This window comes from Manis javanica, chromosome 1, assembly GCF_040802235.1.
Source record: "Manis javanica isolate MJ-LG chromosome 1, MJ_LKY, whole genome shotgun sequence".
Classification (NCBI taxonomy): Eukaryota; Metazoa; Chordata; class Mammalia; order Pholidota; family Manidae; genus Manis; species Manis javanica.
In genome coordinates, this window is record NC_133156.1 from 213,376,177 (window position 1) to 213,389,760 (window position 13,584).

The 13,584-nt window shown below is 35.5% G+C and overlaps 1 protein-coding gene across 6 annotated transcripts in view; it reads left to right on the plus strand.

Moving 5' to 3' along the window:
• Positions 1 to 13,584, plus strand: part of HEATR5B (HEAT repeat containing 5B) — a 108,923-nt gene that overhangs the window by 38,692 nt on the left and 56,647 nt on the right. For all 6 annotated transcript variants that reach the window (XR_012121800.1, XM_073214312.1, XM_073214317.1 and 3 more), the window contains 3 exons: positions 607 to 782; positions 2,113 to 2,218; positions 3,724 to 3,914. Coding sequence is in view for 5 of the 6 variants with exons in the window: in XM_073214312.1 (XP_073070413.1) it covers positions 607 to 782; positions 2,113 to 2,218; positions 3,724 to 3,914 (473 nt within the window). In the remaining variant the exon portion in view is untranslated. The remainder of the gene's footprint in view (positions 1 to 606; positions 783 to 2,112; positions 2,219 to 3,723; positions 3,915 to 13,584) is intronic.

Genomic DNA, 13,584 nt, shown 5'->3' on the forward strand with positions numbered 1-13,584 from the left:
ATTTTCATTTCACTTTTCTTAGACATTTAAAGATAGCTTTCTCATGGTGGATAAATAGCAAAAAAAGGTAAACAGCAGTAGTTAGAATTTGGCAAATTGTCTTTATTCAGTGTTCTTTGTGTTTAGATACCCTTTGGTGGCTGTGGCAAAAATCACTTTTTTCTGGATGTTTTTGGATATTGGTGTTTTGTTTTGTTTCAGTTTGTTTTGTGACAGGTTGATGAGGAAAAGAAATTAGTAGGCTGAAGATTTAGAAACTTTTGCCCTCAAAATACATTTTTTTCTTATGAACTTGTAAAAAAGACTTACTAAAAGCCTCTTTCAATAAATTTCTTGCGGGTTTACATCACTACTGATATGGTTGTGCTGACACATTTTAAGGTGGGTAGTAAACAAAGTAAAAAAGTCTTTTCCTAAACTCATGAAAGGTGTTACTGATGGCTTTTTTTAATGGCCAAATTATATTTTTATATTTTTAAAAATTTTCAGATTCCATCATTCTGGGGTTTTTTGTTAACTTTTTTACTTCTTCCATTCTATTCTTCATGCCCAATCCTTAGTTTCCTAAAACAGATTTTGAATTTCTTTTGTATCGTTCTTTTGCAGCTTCAGCCAAACAGTGCATCTGGAAGTGGGGCTCTGGAGCACGATCCATCCTCCATTTACTTGCGAATACCTGCTGGAGAAGCTGTGCCTGGTCCTCTCCCTCTTGGAGTTTCAGTCATTGATGCTTCTGTGGCTCTTTTTGGTGTGGTGTTTCCTCATGTTTCTTATAAACACCGGTTAGTATAAAGTTAGTCAAGTAATTTTAGTTAAATATACATTATATTCAAACAGTAGATTTTCCCATCCCAGTTATCTGCAATAAGGTGAATTATTACCTTAACAATAGGCTTATAAGTTTAATAATACAAGTGATGTGTATTTGATTTAAAAAACTGCATGCAAATCCTGCCTAATTTGAAACTTTTTAGGATTTGGTCCTGTGTACTAGCATCTGGCATCCATTGGGTTGTGGAATGTCTCACACAACAAAATTCCCATTAAAATAGTTCATTTGTCAGTTTATAAGTAGGTTTTGACTGTAACTTTAATTAGGACATCAGTTTGCTAAGTTTTTTATTTTTGTGACTGAGGGAGTAAAAGGGTGAGAAATCTATTCCCTAATAATATTTATCATCAGATGGTTCAAGTCTAGAATTTGGGAAACTAAGGCCACTTGCTCTTTCTTTAATAGGAGAATTTTTATTTGCTAATTCTATGTCCATAAACACTATCCCTAACCAGTAAGCGTTTTGCATATTTATGGTACTTTCGCAGAAGGAAGAGCAAAAATGAATTAATAAAAGACCTTCACAGATAATTGTTCAACAAAATATGCTTTAAAAACACTGTTATATTTGTATACATAAATATAAAAGATAACATGACATAATGTTCTTTTAAAATGTGTAGGTTACTTGATTAATTGCTTTTTTAATTTGAAGGGAAAATTTTTAAGTATGAAATTTTACTTTCGTGAGATATCTTTAAGAAAAATTGGTTATCACATAAATGTTCACATTAAAGGTGAAAGAAACTTACAAAGCATCTACTTTAATGTCTTGTTTCAAATCTAAACCTCGGTCAAAAAGTTTTTGGTTTTACAAGTTATATAACTAGTTAAGAGAGCTATAAAAGTTCAGTATTATCTCTATTAAATCACTTTTGTGGAACAAGGTAAACTATAAATAAATAAATCCTATTAAAATATAATAAATAAATATCCAGTGATAGAGGAATGAGTGAATAAATTACAGAAAGTTGATAGGCTGTAGTACTTTTTTACAGGAATGATATTTTGATATCAGAAAATTCTCATTATACAATGTTAATGTTTTGACCTTAACTTACTTATTTAATATTTAGTCTCTTGTTCCAGTTAATAACTGCATGTCCATATATGAATTAAGGGTAAATCTGGTTTGGACCTGCTATGGAAATGAAATAGAAATGATACAGCATGGGACATTATTCGTTAAACAATTAGTTTTATGTTCTTCTTATCTCTGTTTTGTGAACCATAATTGAATAAAAATTATTGTTAATATGACCTTTATTTTAATATTGTAGATTACAAATGTTGGATCACTTTGCTGAATGTGTTAAACAAGCCAAAGGTGTCCGCCAGCAAGCTGTTCAGCTTAATATTTTTACTGCTGTTCTTAGTGCACTGAAGGTATTACCCTTAAAACACAATAAATATTCTTAACTGATTTTTAATTAATGCTTTTAATAAGGCAAGCACATCTAGACTATTGATTGTTATATATATATTATATATACATATATATATATAATATATATATGACTTAATAACTTTATATGTTATTTAAATTACTAAAAACTTTAATTAGACTCATTGTAGTGAAGTATTTTATGTTTTAGTAATATTAAAATTTGTGTTTTGATTTGATCCCTCAGATATTGCAACCGTCAGTAAGTCCTTTAAGAATTTTCAAAGATGTCTGATATTCCACTAAAGGAAACTAGATAAAGCTAGTTTGATTTTTGGTTTAGATCACAAAACAGAGGGGTTATGTTATGTAGTTTAAAGAATGCTGTATTTAGAGACTGTATTCTGGTTTAGCTGCTCACTTGGTGTATGTCTAGTGTAATTCTTTTAACCTTTTTTAAACTTCAGTTTCTACATATATGAGGTGGAATAACAAATATTTTTCCTGTACTGGGCAGGCTGTAGCCTTTCATGATTCATTTGAAAACTTTTATATTATTCAGCACTAAGCTTATTGTTAAGTTATTATTGTTTTAAAATAAATTGGCAACATGTACAAATGGGCATGAAGTAAATCATTGCTTTGTAAAAATCATGGAAAAGGGATATAGGTATTGACTATATAGAAATACAGGTATGTACCATATATATAACCATTAGTATATGCCCTATTTAGACACTCAGCTAATACCAACATTTAAGTGCTTTTCTTAAAGGAGTGGGGTGGTCTCCCTGAGTGGTTGGAAGGCTAGTGAACCAGCTGTAATATCACTACACAGCATACTTTTCTTGATAGATAGATGCTTGCTCAGGCCTCTGCTGTAAGTTAACATTTCCCCAGATACCATGACCTGGATTTTTGTCTCAGGTAATTGAGTTCTAGGATAGCAGATTAACTAGAGTGGAGATATTAACATTTAGTATAATGAACAAACTATATCAACATTCATTTACTGAGTATTATTACCTCATTTTGTCTTTAGATATATATTAGATATACTCTTTATGATGTAATTGTCTTCTCTGGAATTTTCATGTAAATGAATCAAAGTTTCATACTCGTTATGTCTTTTCCTTCCTGAAAGTTACAGTGATAAATTTCAAACAATTGAGTAACAGTTTATTTAATAATACAGTGTCCTTTATATATAAAAATAACCTTTAAGTATTAGTCTTTAGATAGACACTCCCAGGTATCGTTGGTTTTAGATCTTATTAAACTATTATTATGTTATATATGAATCATTTTTAGGAAAGTGATTACTGTATTTTTTTGTGTTTACCAGACACTGGTAAATAAAATGCATTTACCAGGTACAGATTCAAGACATAGTACATGCATGTGAAAGAATATGTAGAGATATATGTATACCTACAAAGACAACAATACTTTTTTTCCTTTTATTTAATTGAATTATGAATTGCCTTTTTAAAACAAAAAAATGTAGGGCCTGGCTGAAAACAAAAGTACTTTAGGACCTGAGGAAGTTCGTAAATCTGCTCTGACACTGGTTATGGGCGCTCTTGACAACCCAAACCCCATCCTACGATGTGCAGCAGGAGAAGCTCTTGGAAGAATGGCTCAGGTGGTTGGAGAAGCAACTTTTATTGCTAGAATGGCCCAATACAGCTTTGACAAGTAAGTGGATCTCTTTACCAACAAGTAAGTTTCTCATATAGGCAAAGGACAATAATTAACTGGATCATATGTTCCACATGATACAGCATATTATACTATTTTATGTTTTTTCATTTGATCTTGATTTTTAATGCAATAAATTAAACTATAGAATCTGGGCAAGTTATACTTTCAGTGTGGTGAGGGTTTCTTTTTAAAGGGATCAAGAAAGTTGTTAATAGAACTCTCAGGTATATAAACTCTACTCTGAAGAGGTGCCCTGAAGTCCTTTTCTCTTATCTCTGCCTCTCCCTCCATTATTCTTTCTGTTAATTACCCACTTTTTGGAATAAGCCATTCTTTTCCTAACTGCTACCAAGTTTATCATCTCTTAATTTATCCCTAACACAGTGGATAGGATTAGCTTTAGTTTTTAAAGATGTCTCTGCATATTAATTAAAAAGAGTGATTTCAGACTTTCAGATATGTATGATTAAAATAATGGTTACTGACAAGTGACTGTTGGTTGCTAATGAAATACTGAAGTAGAGAAATTGAAAACCAAGAGTGGCCAAGAACTGACACTTGAATTACATAAATTAATCATTCTTATCTGGTCTATATTTTGAGTACTAATTATACCTAACTACTAATTAATGAGAGAGGCGGGGGGAAGCAGTGGTTGTGAAGTAGTAGTTTTGAAAACAGTATTTTCTGTACTGTTGCATATCTGAGAACGACTCGCCTTGTCTTCACACATGAATGGCAATTTGGCTGGTTATAAGATGATACCCTAGTGTATTGTTTGAATCACTAAGGATAATATGAGCAAGCAGAAGATAGATAAAGTATCCCTGACACTTAATCTGCTGGATGACTTCTGCTATATTCTCGCAATAGAGTAGCTTTGCTTTTTCTGAGTATTTGTCATTGATTGTGAAATCAACTTTTATTAAAGATTTTTTAAAAAGATAGAACCAATTTTAGCTACCTGTTTCATGGTTTGTACTCTGTTAATAATAGGTAAAATAGGAGTGTGTTTCTTTGGAAACCTCTTGAATGGTAAATTTTTCTTTAGTTATAAGGAGTTTTAATTTGTAAGTGTCTTCAATACCTGTAGGAGTATTTACTTTGAACTTATTCTGATGAAATACAAAGATATTTCATTCATAATCATACCTGTTTGGTTTGAATATGCAGATATTTTCAGTCCTTAGTTTCATTAGCTTTTCAAAATAATTGATTTTTATTATCTGAAATTAATTATTACATAGATTTTAAGTTACCTATTTTTTTCATTTTAATTTATCTGATATTGGAATTTGTCTTAAATGTTCTATAATTATTTGGCAGCATTTTCTCCTTTTATACTGCTATATAAAATAATGGAACATTTAAAAATCATTTTATCTTAAGTAATGACTCTAGCATCTTACTACTCTGATAGACAGTGACTGCAAAGGGGTGGTGGGGGACTTGATAATATGAGTGATTGTTGAAACCACATGTTGCTCATGTGAAACCTTCATAAGATTGTATATCAGTGATACCTTAATTAAAAAAAAATCAGTGGTATCTTAGGTTTGACAGAATCTGGTTTTATTTTGAATAAGCTTCAACATCCTGCAACCTGATATCAGACTGTTTTCATCTACATTAGCTCTTGCTTATGTAATATCTGACAATGAAAAGCCAAAAGTACTTATATATGCAGATCTATCAACTATATTTGCACATTAAATTTTATGCCACCTTAAAAGTAAGACAGGAATCATTCATATAAACCATTGTTGGTTTATAGGAAGTAGTTTCAATTACTTAGGACCCAGTTCAGAAAAAAAGAAAAATCATTATGGGTTGCATTTGTTTCCCATTCAAATTGAAAATCACTTTGAAACCTCTGGGAAATGTATATTCTTCTATCTTAGATTATTTACTTAATTGAATAGATGATTATCACTGAGAAAATTGCCCTAATTTTTTAGCTCACTGAAATGTTACCTTTTGACAAATAATAACATGAAGGGAGCTTTCTAATCTGTATAATACTTTAGAATTCACAGATTACATTCATTCTTAACTTCTTTCTTCCTCAAAATTACTGCTGTAAAAGAGTGATGATAATGTCCATTGTATGGATGGAGAAATGGAGGCATAGAGGCATTGCTTATCTAAGGATATAATATGTTAGATATACTGCTAAAGACAGACTTAGTTCACTTCATTCATTACTACATTTCTTAACAACTGTTTCAAGATAGTACTTGGAATTTTTCTTTCTTTACCACAGAAAACTGACCAACCACAGTCTTGATGGTTTCTAATTTCTTTATTTTACTTTTATGAGTTTCAAAGAAGGTTGGTCATGGATGGCTTATTGAGAGTTATAATACAGCTATGAAATTTCAATCAAACTTGCTTTCTATGTTTCTTTGTATTTTAGGAGCTTTGTTCTTAGTGGTATTTTACTTGTTTTGTAATAGTAACTGACTATGTTGTTGCATGATTGTGTGTCATAGTATTTTATGGTCTATAAAGTATTATTATGTTTGTTCTTTTATTTGATCCTTTCTATTTTCCAAAGTGAAGTTTAGAGGTTAGCTCCATTTTAAGCTTTCCTCATTGCTACTTAAATGTGAATAAAATAATGAAATCAATTCTTTTAATTAAACACTGAAAAAAATATACAGGACTTTCACTGCCAGTCATGGTGGAATAACAGGCTAGATTTATACTCCTGTTTTAAACAACAAGAAAACAGAAAAAATAAATGAAATAATTGTTTTCAGGTGTTAGACAACAGCCAGCACAGAGCAGTGATGCCTGAGAAATGGGAAACAAATAAGGGGAACATTTGTAATTGCTCTAGATTTCTGCCTGGACAGAGTTTTCAGGCTGAAGTGCAAGGGCAGGAAATCCAAACCTAACTGAGTTTAGGAGAGAAAATTTGGAATTTGGGGACGGCAGTGTAGCCAGAATATGAGAGGGGACAGAGCTGCACAGAAAGAGAACTATGAACAGAAGAGTCATCTCAAGTCTTTGGCCAAATACTGATATGTGTCTGAGTACAAAGAAACTGCCCAAGACCAGGGAAGAAAACGCCAGAAAAGAATAGGTGAAACAATCCCCATAGCTTAAAAAGAGCTGAGAATAGTTCATGTTCCTACCATCCAGACTGGGAAGACCTCCTAAGGTTCAGAAGAATATTGCTTTAGTGGTGGGGCAATAACAACCCATATAAAAAGAAGTTTAAAAGAATCAAGTCTTGAAAGAATCAAACTGATTCCAAGTAGCTTAAATGCATCCCAGAACAAAGACCCACAGTATCTAAAGAACAAAGCCTGCTTAGTATCAATAACTAATGCAGTACCAAATATTGTAAAATTCTTAGTATCCAGTACCCAAGCAAAACTTATCAGACATGTAAGGAAGCAGGAAAATAAGTACTAGAAGAAACATCAGTCGTTGTGGAAACATCAGGCCTAGAAGTGGAAGAGAAAATGAAATCAGAAACCAAGAATATTTAAAGAACTACTTAAATGTGCTCCATATTTTTAAGGAAGTAAAAGAAAAACTGTGCATGATGAGAAGAGAAATGAAATTCTTCAATCAACCTAAAGGAAGCCTAGTTAGGTAGAATCTCTGAAATGAAAAAATTTATTGGATGAAATTAACAAATGATTAGACAATGCGGTAGAAAAACATTGTGATGTTGAAGATATAGTAATAGAAACTATCCCAAACAAGGCACAGAGAGAAAAAAAAGATGGTTAAAAAAAAAAGTTTGTGACTTCTGGGACATCTAACATACATATAATTTAAATCTTAGAAGTAAGGTTAGGTCAGAAAAATTATTTGAAAAAATAATGAACCAAAAATTTTCTGATTTTGATAACTATTATCAAACCCATAGATCCAATAACCTCAACAAACTCCAAATGGAAGAAAGATAAAACAAAAGGTCATCATAATCAAATTCCTTAAAACCAATGATAGAACATCATAAAAGCAGTGAGTAGGGGAAAAAACACAGCATGCAGAGAAACAAAGATAACAATAACAGGCTTCTAATGATAAACTATGCAAGCAAAATACAATAGAGTGTCAACTTTAAAGTACTGGAAGAAAATAATTGTCAACTTAGAATTCTTTACCCAGCCCAAATACATTTTAAGAACGGAGGTTTAATAAAGACTTTCTCAGACTATAAAAAAATTGAGAAAATTCTTTGCCTTCAGGCATACTATAAGAGATGTTAAAAAGTTCTTTTTGTAAAAAATGGAAATTTGGACATAGGAATGAAGAGTGCCAAATAGAGTATGTGGATAAATAAAAAGACTTCTTTATAAGTCTACTTTAAAATGACTTATTTTTATTCTCACTTTTTAAATCTCTTGAAAAGATAATTGACTTCTTTGATGCAAAAATAATATATGTAGATATATATAGGAGTAAAATGCATGACAAAGGCACAGAATGGGAGAGAGGAAATGGTAGTGTACTCTGTTTATAATATGAATAAAAGGACATAACATTTATTGAAGGTAGATCATCATGAATTAAAAATGGATATTATAAACTTCAGAGAACTCACTAAAAAACAAAAAGATATGGCCAATAATGGAGTAAAGCCAATAGTGGAGTAAAATTGAATCATACAAAATGCTTAATCCAAAAAAAGACAGAAAGAGGGAAAAAGGAACAAAGACCGTATTAACAGACTAAAAAAGAGATTTCATTTAATCATCTTGCCTCAATGCAGCAGAAGCATTTTGACATTATTCAGTATGCATTCATGATAAAAATGCTGAGCAAGCTAGAGATTTCAGAAGAGAACATCCTGAATCTGATAGCCTAGCTACAAAAAGCTACAACAAATATCATACTTAATAATCAAGACTGAAAGATTTCCCCCTAAAATCAGAAATAAGTTATGGGTGTTTCTCTCACTACCTCTACTCAACATTGTACTGGGTGTCCTCGGCAGTATTACAGTGCTTGTGTAATAAAGCAAGTAAAAGAAATCAGAAGGATACAGATTGCAAAGGAAGAAGTAAAATTTTCTTTTAAGTGAAATTTGAATGTATGAAAAAAATCCTAAGGAGCCTACAAAATAGCTATTAAAACTAGTAAGTGAGTTTAGTATGTTTTTAAGGTATCCAGTAATCAATTATATGTCTGTATCCATCATTGAAGAACTGGAAATTGAAAAAAATTTAAATGTCATTTACAAAGCATAAAAAACAAAATACTAAGGGAACAATTTGAAAAAGATATGTAACAGCTGTACTTTGAAAACTATAAAGCATTACTGAAACTAAAGAATACCTATATAGGGGGCGGAGCCAAGATGGCGGCGTGAGTAGAGCAGTGGAAATCTCCTCCCAAAAACACATAGAGCTATGAAAATATAACAAAGAAAAATCTTCCTAAAATAGAGACCACAGGACACAGGACAACATCCAGACCACATCCACACCTGTAAGAACCCAGCGCCTTGTGAAGGGGGTAAGATACAAGCCCCAGCCCGGCGGGACCCGAGCGCCCCTCCCCCCGGCTCCCGGCGGGTGGAGAGAAACCGGAGCGGTTTTTTTTTTTTGGCGAGCGCTTTTTGGAAGCCTTAGAGGGACGGGCCCCCGTTGCTGGGGAGGCAGGGTGGCGGGACCGGTGAGGAGGTGCCTGGGAACGGCGCCGGAGGACAAAGAATATCCCGCGTTTCTCCCTGCGAGACCTGGGGGCGGGTGCCTGAGACCGGTGCCTGAGGACGGAGGAGGTCGCGCGTTTTTCCCCTTTTTTTTTTTTTTTTTCTCTTTTTGGCGAGCGCTTTTTGGAAGCCTTGAAGGGACGGGGACCCCAGTGCTAGGGAGGCACGGTGGCGGGACTGGTGAGCGGGTGGCTGGGACCGGCGCCTGAGGACAAAGAATATCCCCCGTTTTTCCCTGCGGGACCGGTGGGCGGGTGCCTGAGACCGGCACTTGAGGGCAGAGGAAATTGCGCGTTTTTCCCCTTTTTTTTTTCTCTTTTCTGCGAGTGCTTTTTGGAAGCCTAAAAGGGACAGGGACCCCGGTGCTAGGGAGGCAGGGCGGCGGGACTGGTGAGCGGGTGCCTGGGACCGGCACCTGAGGACAAAGAATATCCTGCATTTTTCCCTGTGGGACCGGTGGGTGGGTGCCTGAGACCAGCACCTGAGGACGGAAGAAATCGCGCGTTTTTCCCCTTTTTTTTCTCTCTTTTTGCCGAGTGCTTTTTGGAAGCCTTGAAGGGACAGGGACCCCGGTGCTAGGGAAGCAGGGCGGCGGGACTGGTGAGCGGGTGCCTGGGACCAGTGCCTGAGGACAAAGAATATTGAGCGTTCCTTCCCTGCGGGACCGGTGGGTGGGTGCTTTTTGGAAGCCTTGAAAGGACAGGGACCCTGGTGCTAGGGAGACAGGGCAGCAGGACCAGTGAGCGGGTGCCTGGGACCGGCACCTGAGGACAAAAAAAAAAAAAAAAAAAAAAAAAATCGCTTGTTTTTTCCCTTTTTTTTCCTTTTTTTTTTTTCTCTTTGTTTCTGTTCCCTCTCTCATTGTTGCTGCTGTTGTTTTGGTTTGGAGAGTGCTTTTTGGAAATCTTAAAGGGGCAGGACAGGTCACTTAGACCAGAAGCAGGGAATCTGGGGATCTCTGGGCACTCTAACCCCCTGGGCAGCAGGGAGCACAGAGGCCCCTTACGGAGATAAATAGTCTCCTGGCTGCTCCCCCTCCAACGGGGCTCCACCATTTTGGAGGAACAGCCCCAGCCAGGCCAAGCCCACAGCAACAGCGGAGATAAACCCCAAAGCAACTGGGCAGGAAGCAGAAGCCCTGTCTGCGCACAGCTGCCCAGCACAAGCCACTAGAGGTCGCTATTCTCCCAGGAAAAGGCTACAAACCAACAAGAAGGGAAGCTGTTCCAGCGGTCACTTGTACCAGCTCTGCAAACTATCTCTATCACCATGAAAAGGCAAAACTACAGGCAGACAAAGATCACAGAGACAACACCTGAGAAGGAGACAGACCTAACTAGTCTTCCTGAAAAAGAATTCAAAATAAAAATCATGAACATGCTGACAGAGATGCAGAAAAAAATGCAAGAGCAATGGGATGAGATGCAGAGAAAAATGCAAGAGCAGTGGGATGAAGTCCTGAAGGAGATCACAGATGTCAGGAAAGAGATCACAGAAGTGAAACAATCCCTGGAAGGATTTATAAGCAGAATGGATAAGATGCAAGAGGCCATTGAAGGAATAGAAGCCAGAGAACAGGAATGTATAGAAGCTGACATAGAGAGAGATAAAAGGATCTCCAGGAATGAAACAACACTAAGAGAAATATGTGACCAATACAAAAGGAAAAACATTCGTATTATAGGGATACCAGAAGAGGAAGAAAGAGGAAAAGGGATAGAAAGTGTCTTTGAAGAAATAATTGCTGAAAACTTCCCCAAACTGGGGGAGGAAATAATCGAACAGACCATGGAATTATACAGAACCCCCAACAGAAAGGATCCAAGGAGGACAACACCAAGACACATAATAATTAAAATGGCAAGGATCAAGGACAAGGAAAGAGTTTTAAAGGCAGCTAGAGAGAAAAAGGTCACCTATAAAGGAAAACCAATCAGGCTAACATCAGACTTCTCAACAGAAACCCTACAGGCCAGAAGAGAATGGCATGATATACTTAATGCAATGAAACAGAAGGGCCTTGAACCAAGGATACTGTATCCAGCACGACTATCATTTAAATATGATGGTGGGATCAAACAATTCCCAGACAAGCAAAAGCTGAGGGAATTTGCTTCCCACAAACCACCTCTACAGGGCATCCTACAGGGACTGCTCTAGATGGGAGCACCCCTAAAAAGAGCACAGAACAAAACACACAACATATGAAGAATGGAGGAGGAGGAATAAGAAGGGAGAGAAGAAAAGACTCTCCAGACAGTGTATATAACAGCTCAATAAGCGAGCTAAGTTAGGCAGTAAGATACTAAAGAAGCTAACCTTGAACCTTTGGTAACCACGAATCTAAAGCCTGCAATGGCAATAAGTACATATCTTTCAATAGTCACCCTAAATGTAAATGGACTTAATGCACCAATCAAAAGACATAGAGTAATAGAATGGATAAAAAAGCAAGACCCATCTATATGCTGCTTACAAGAAACTCACCTTAAACCCAAAGATAAGCATAGACTAAAAGTCAAGGGATGGAAAAACATATTTCAGGCAAACAACAGTGAGAAGAAAGCAGGGGTTGCAGTACTAATATCAGACAAAATAGACTTCAAAACAAAGAAAGTAACAAGAGATAAAGAAGGCCACTACATAATGATAAAGGGCTTAGTCCAACAAGAGGATATAACCATTCTAATTATATATGCACCCAATACAGGAGCACCAGCATATGTGAAGCAAATACTAACAGAACTAAAGAGGGAAATAGACTGCAATGCATTCATTGTAGGAGACTTCAACACACCACTCACCCCAAAGGATAGATCCACCGGGCAGAAAATAAGTAAAGACACACAGGCACTGAACAACACACTAGAACAGATGGACCTAATAGACATCTATAGAACTTTACATCCAAAAGCGACAGGATATACATTCTTCTCAAGTGCACATGGAACATTCTCCAGAATAGACCACATACTAGCTCACAAAAAGAGCCTCAGTAAATTCCACAATATTGAAATTCTACCAACCAATTTTTCAGACCACAAAGGTATGAAAGTAGAAATAAATTCTACAAAGAAAACAAAAAGGCTCACAAACACATGGAGGCTTAACAACATGCTACTAAATAATCAATGGATCAATGAACAAATCAAAATAGAGATCAAGGAATATATAGAAACAAATGACAACAACAACACTAAGCCCCAACTTCTGTGGGATGCAGCGAAAGCAGTCTTAAGAGGAAAGTATATAGCAATCCAGGCACACTTGAAGAAGGAAGAACAATCCCAAATGAATAGTCTAACATCACAACTATTAAAACTGGAAAAAGAAGAACAAATGAGGCCTAAAGTCAGCAGAAGGAGGGACATAATAAAGATCAGAGAAGAAATAAACAAAATTGAGAAGAATAAAACAATAGCAAAAATCAACGAAACCAAGAGCTGGTTCTTTAAGAAAATAAACAAAATAGATAAGCCTCTAGCCCAACTTATTAAGAGAAAAAGAGAGTCAACACAAATCAACATAATCAGAAATGAGAATGGAAAAATCACGACAGACTCCACAGAAATACAAAGAATTATTAAAGACTACTATGAAAACCTATATGCCAACAAGCTGGAAAACCTAGAAGAAATGGACAACTTCCTAGAAAAATACAACCTCCCAAGACTGACCAAGGAAGAAACACAAAAGTTAAACAAACCAATTACAAGCAAAGAAATTGAAACAGTAATAAAAAAACTACCCAAGAACAAAACCCCGGGGCCGGACGGATTTACCTCGGAATTTTATCAGACACACAGAGAAGACATAATACCCATTCTCCTTAAAGTGTTCCACAAAATAGAAGAAGAGGGAATACTCCCAAACTCATTCTATGAAGCCAACATCACCCTAATACCAAAACCAGGCAAAGACCCCACCAAAAAAGAAAATTACAGACCAATATCCCTGATGAATGTAGATGCAAAAATACTCAATAAA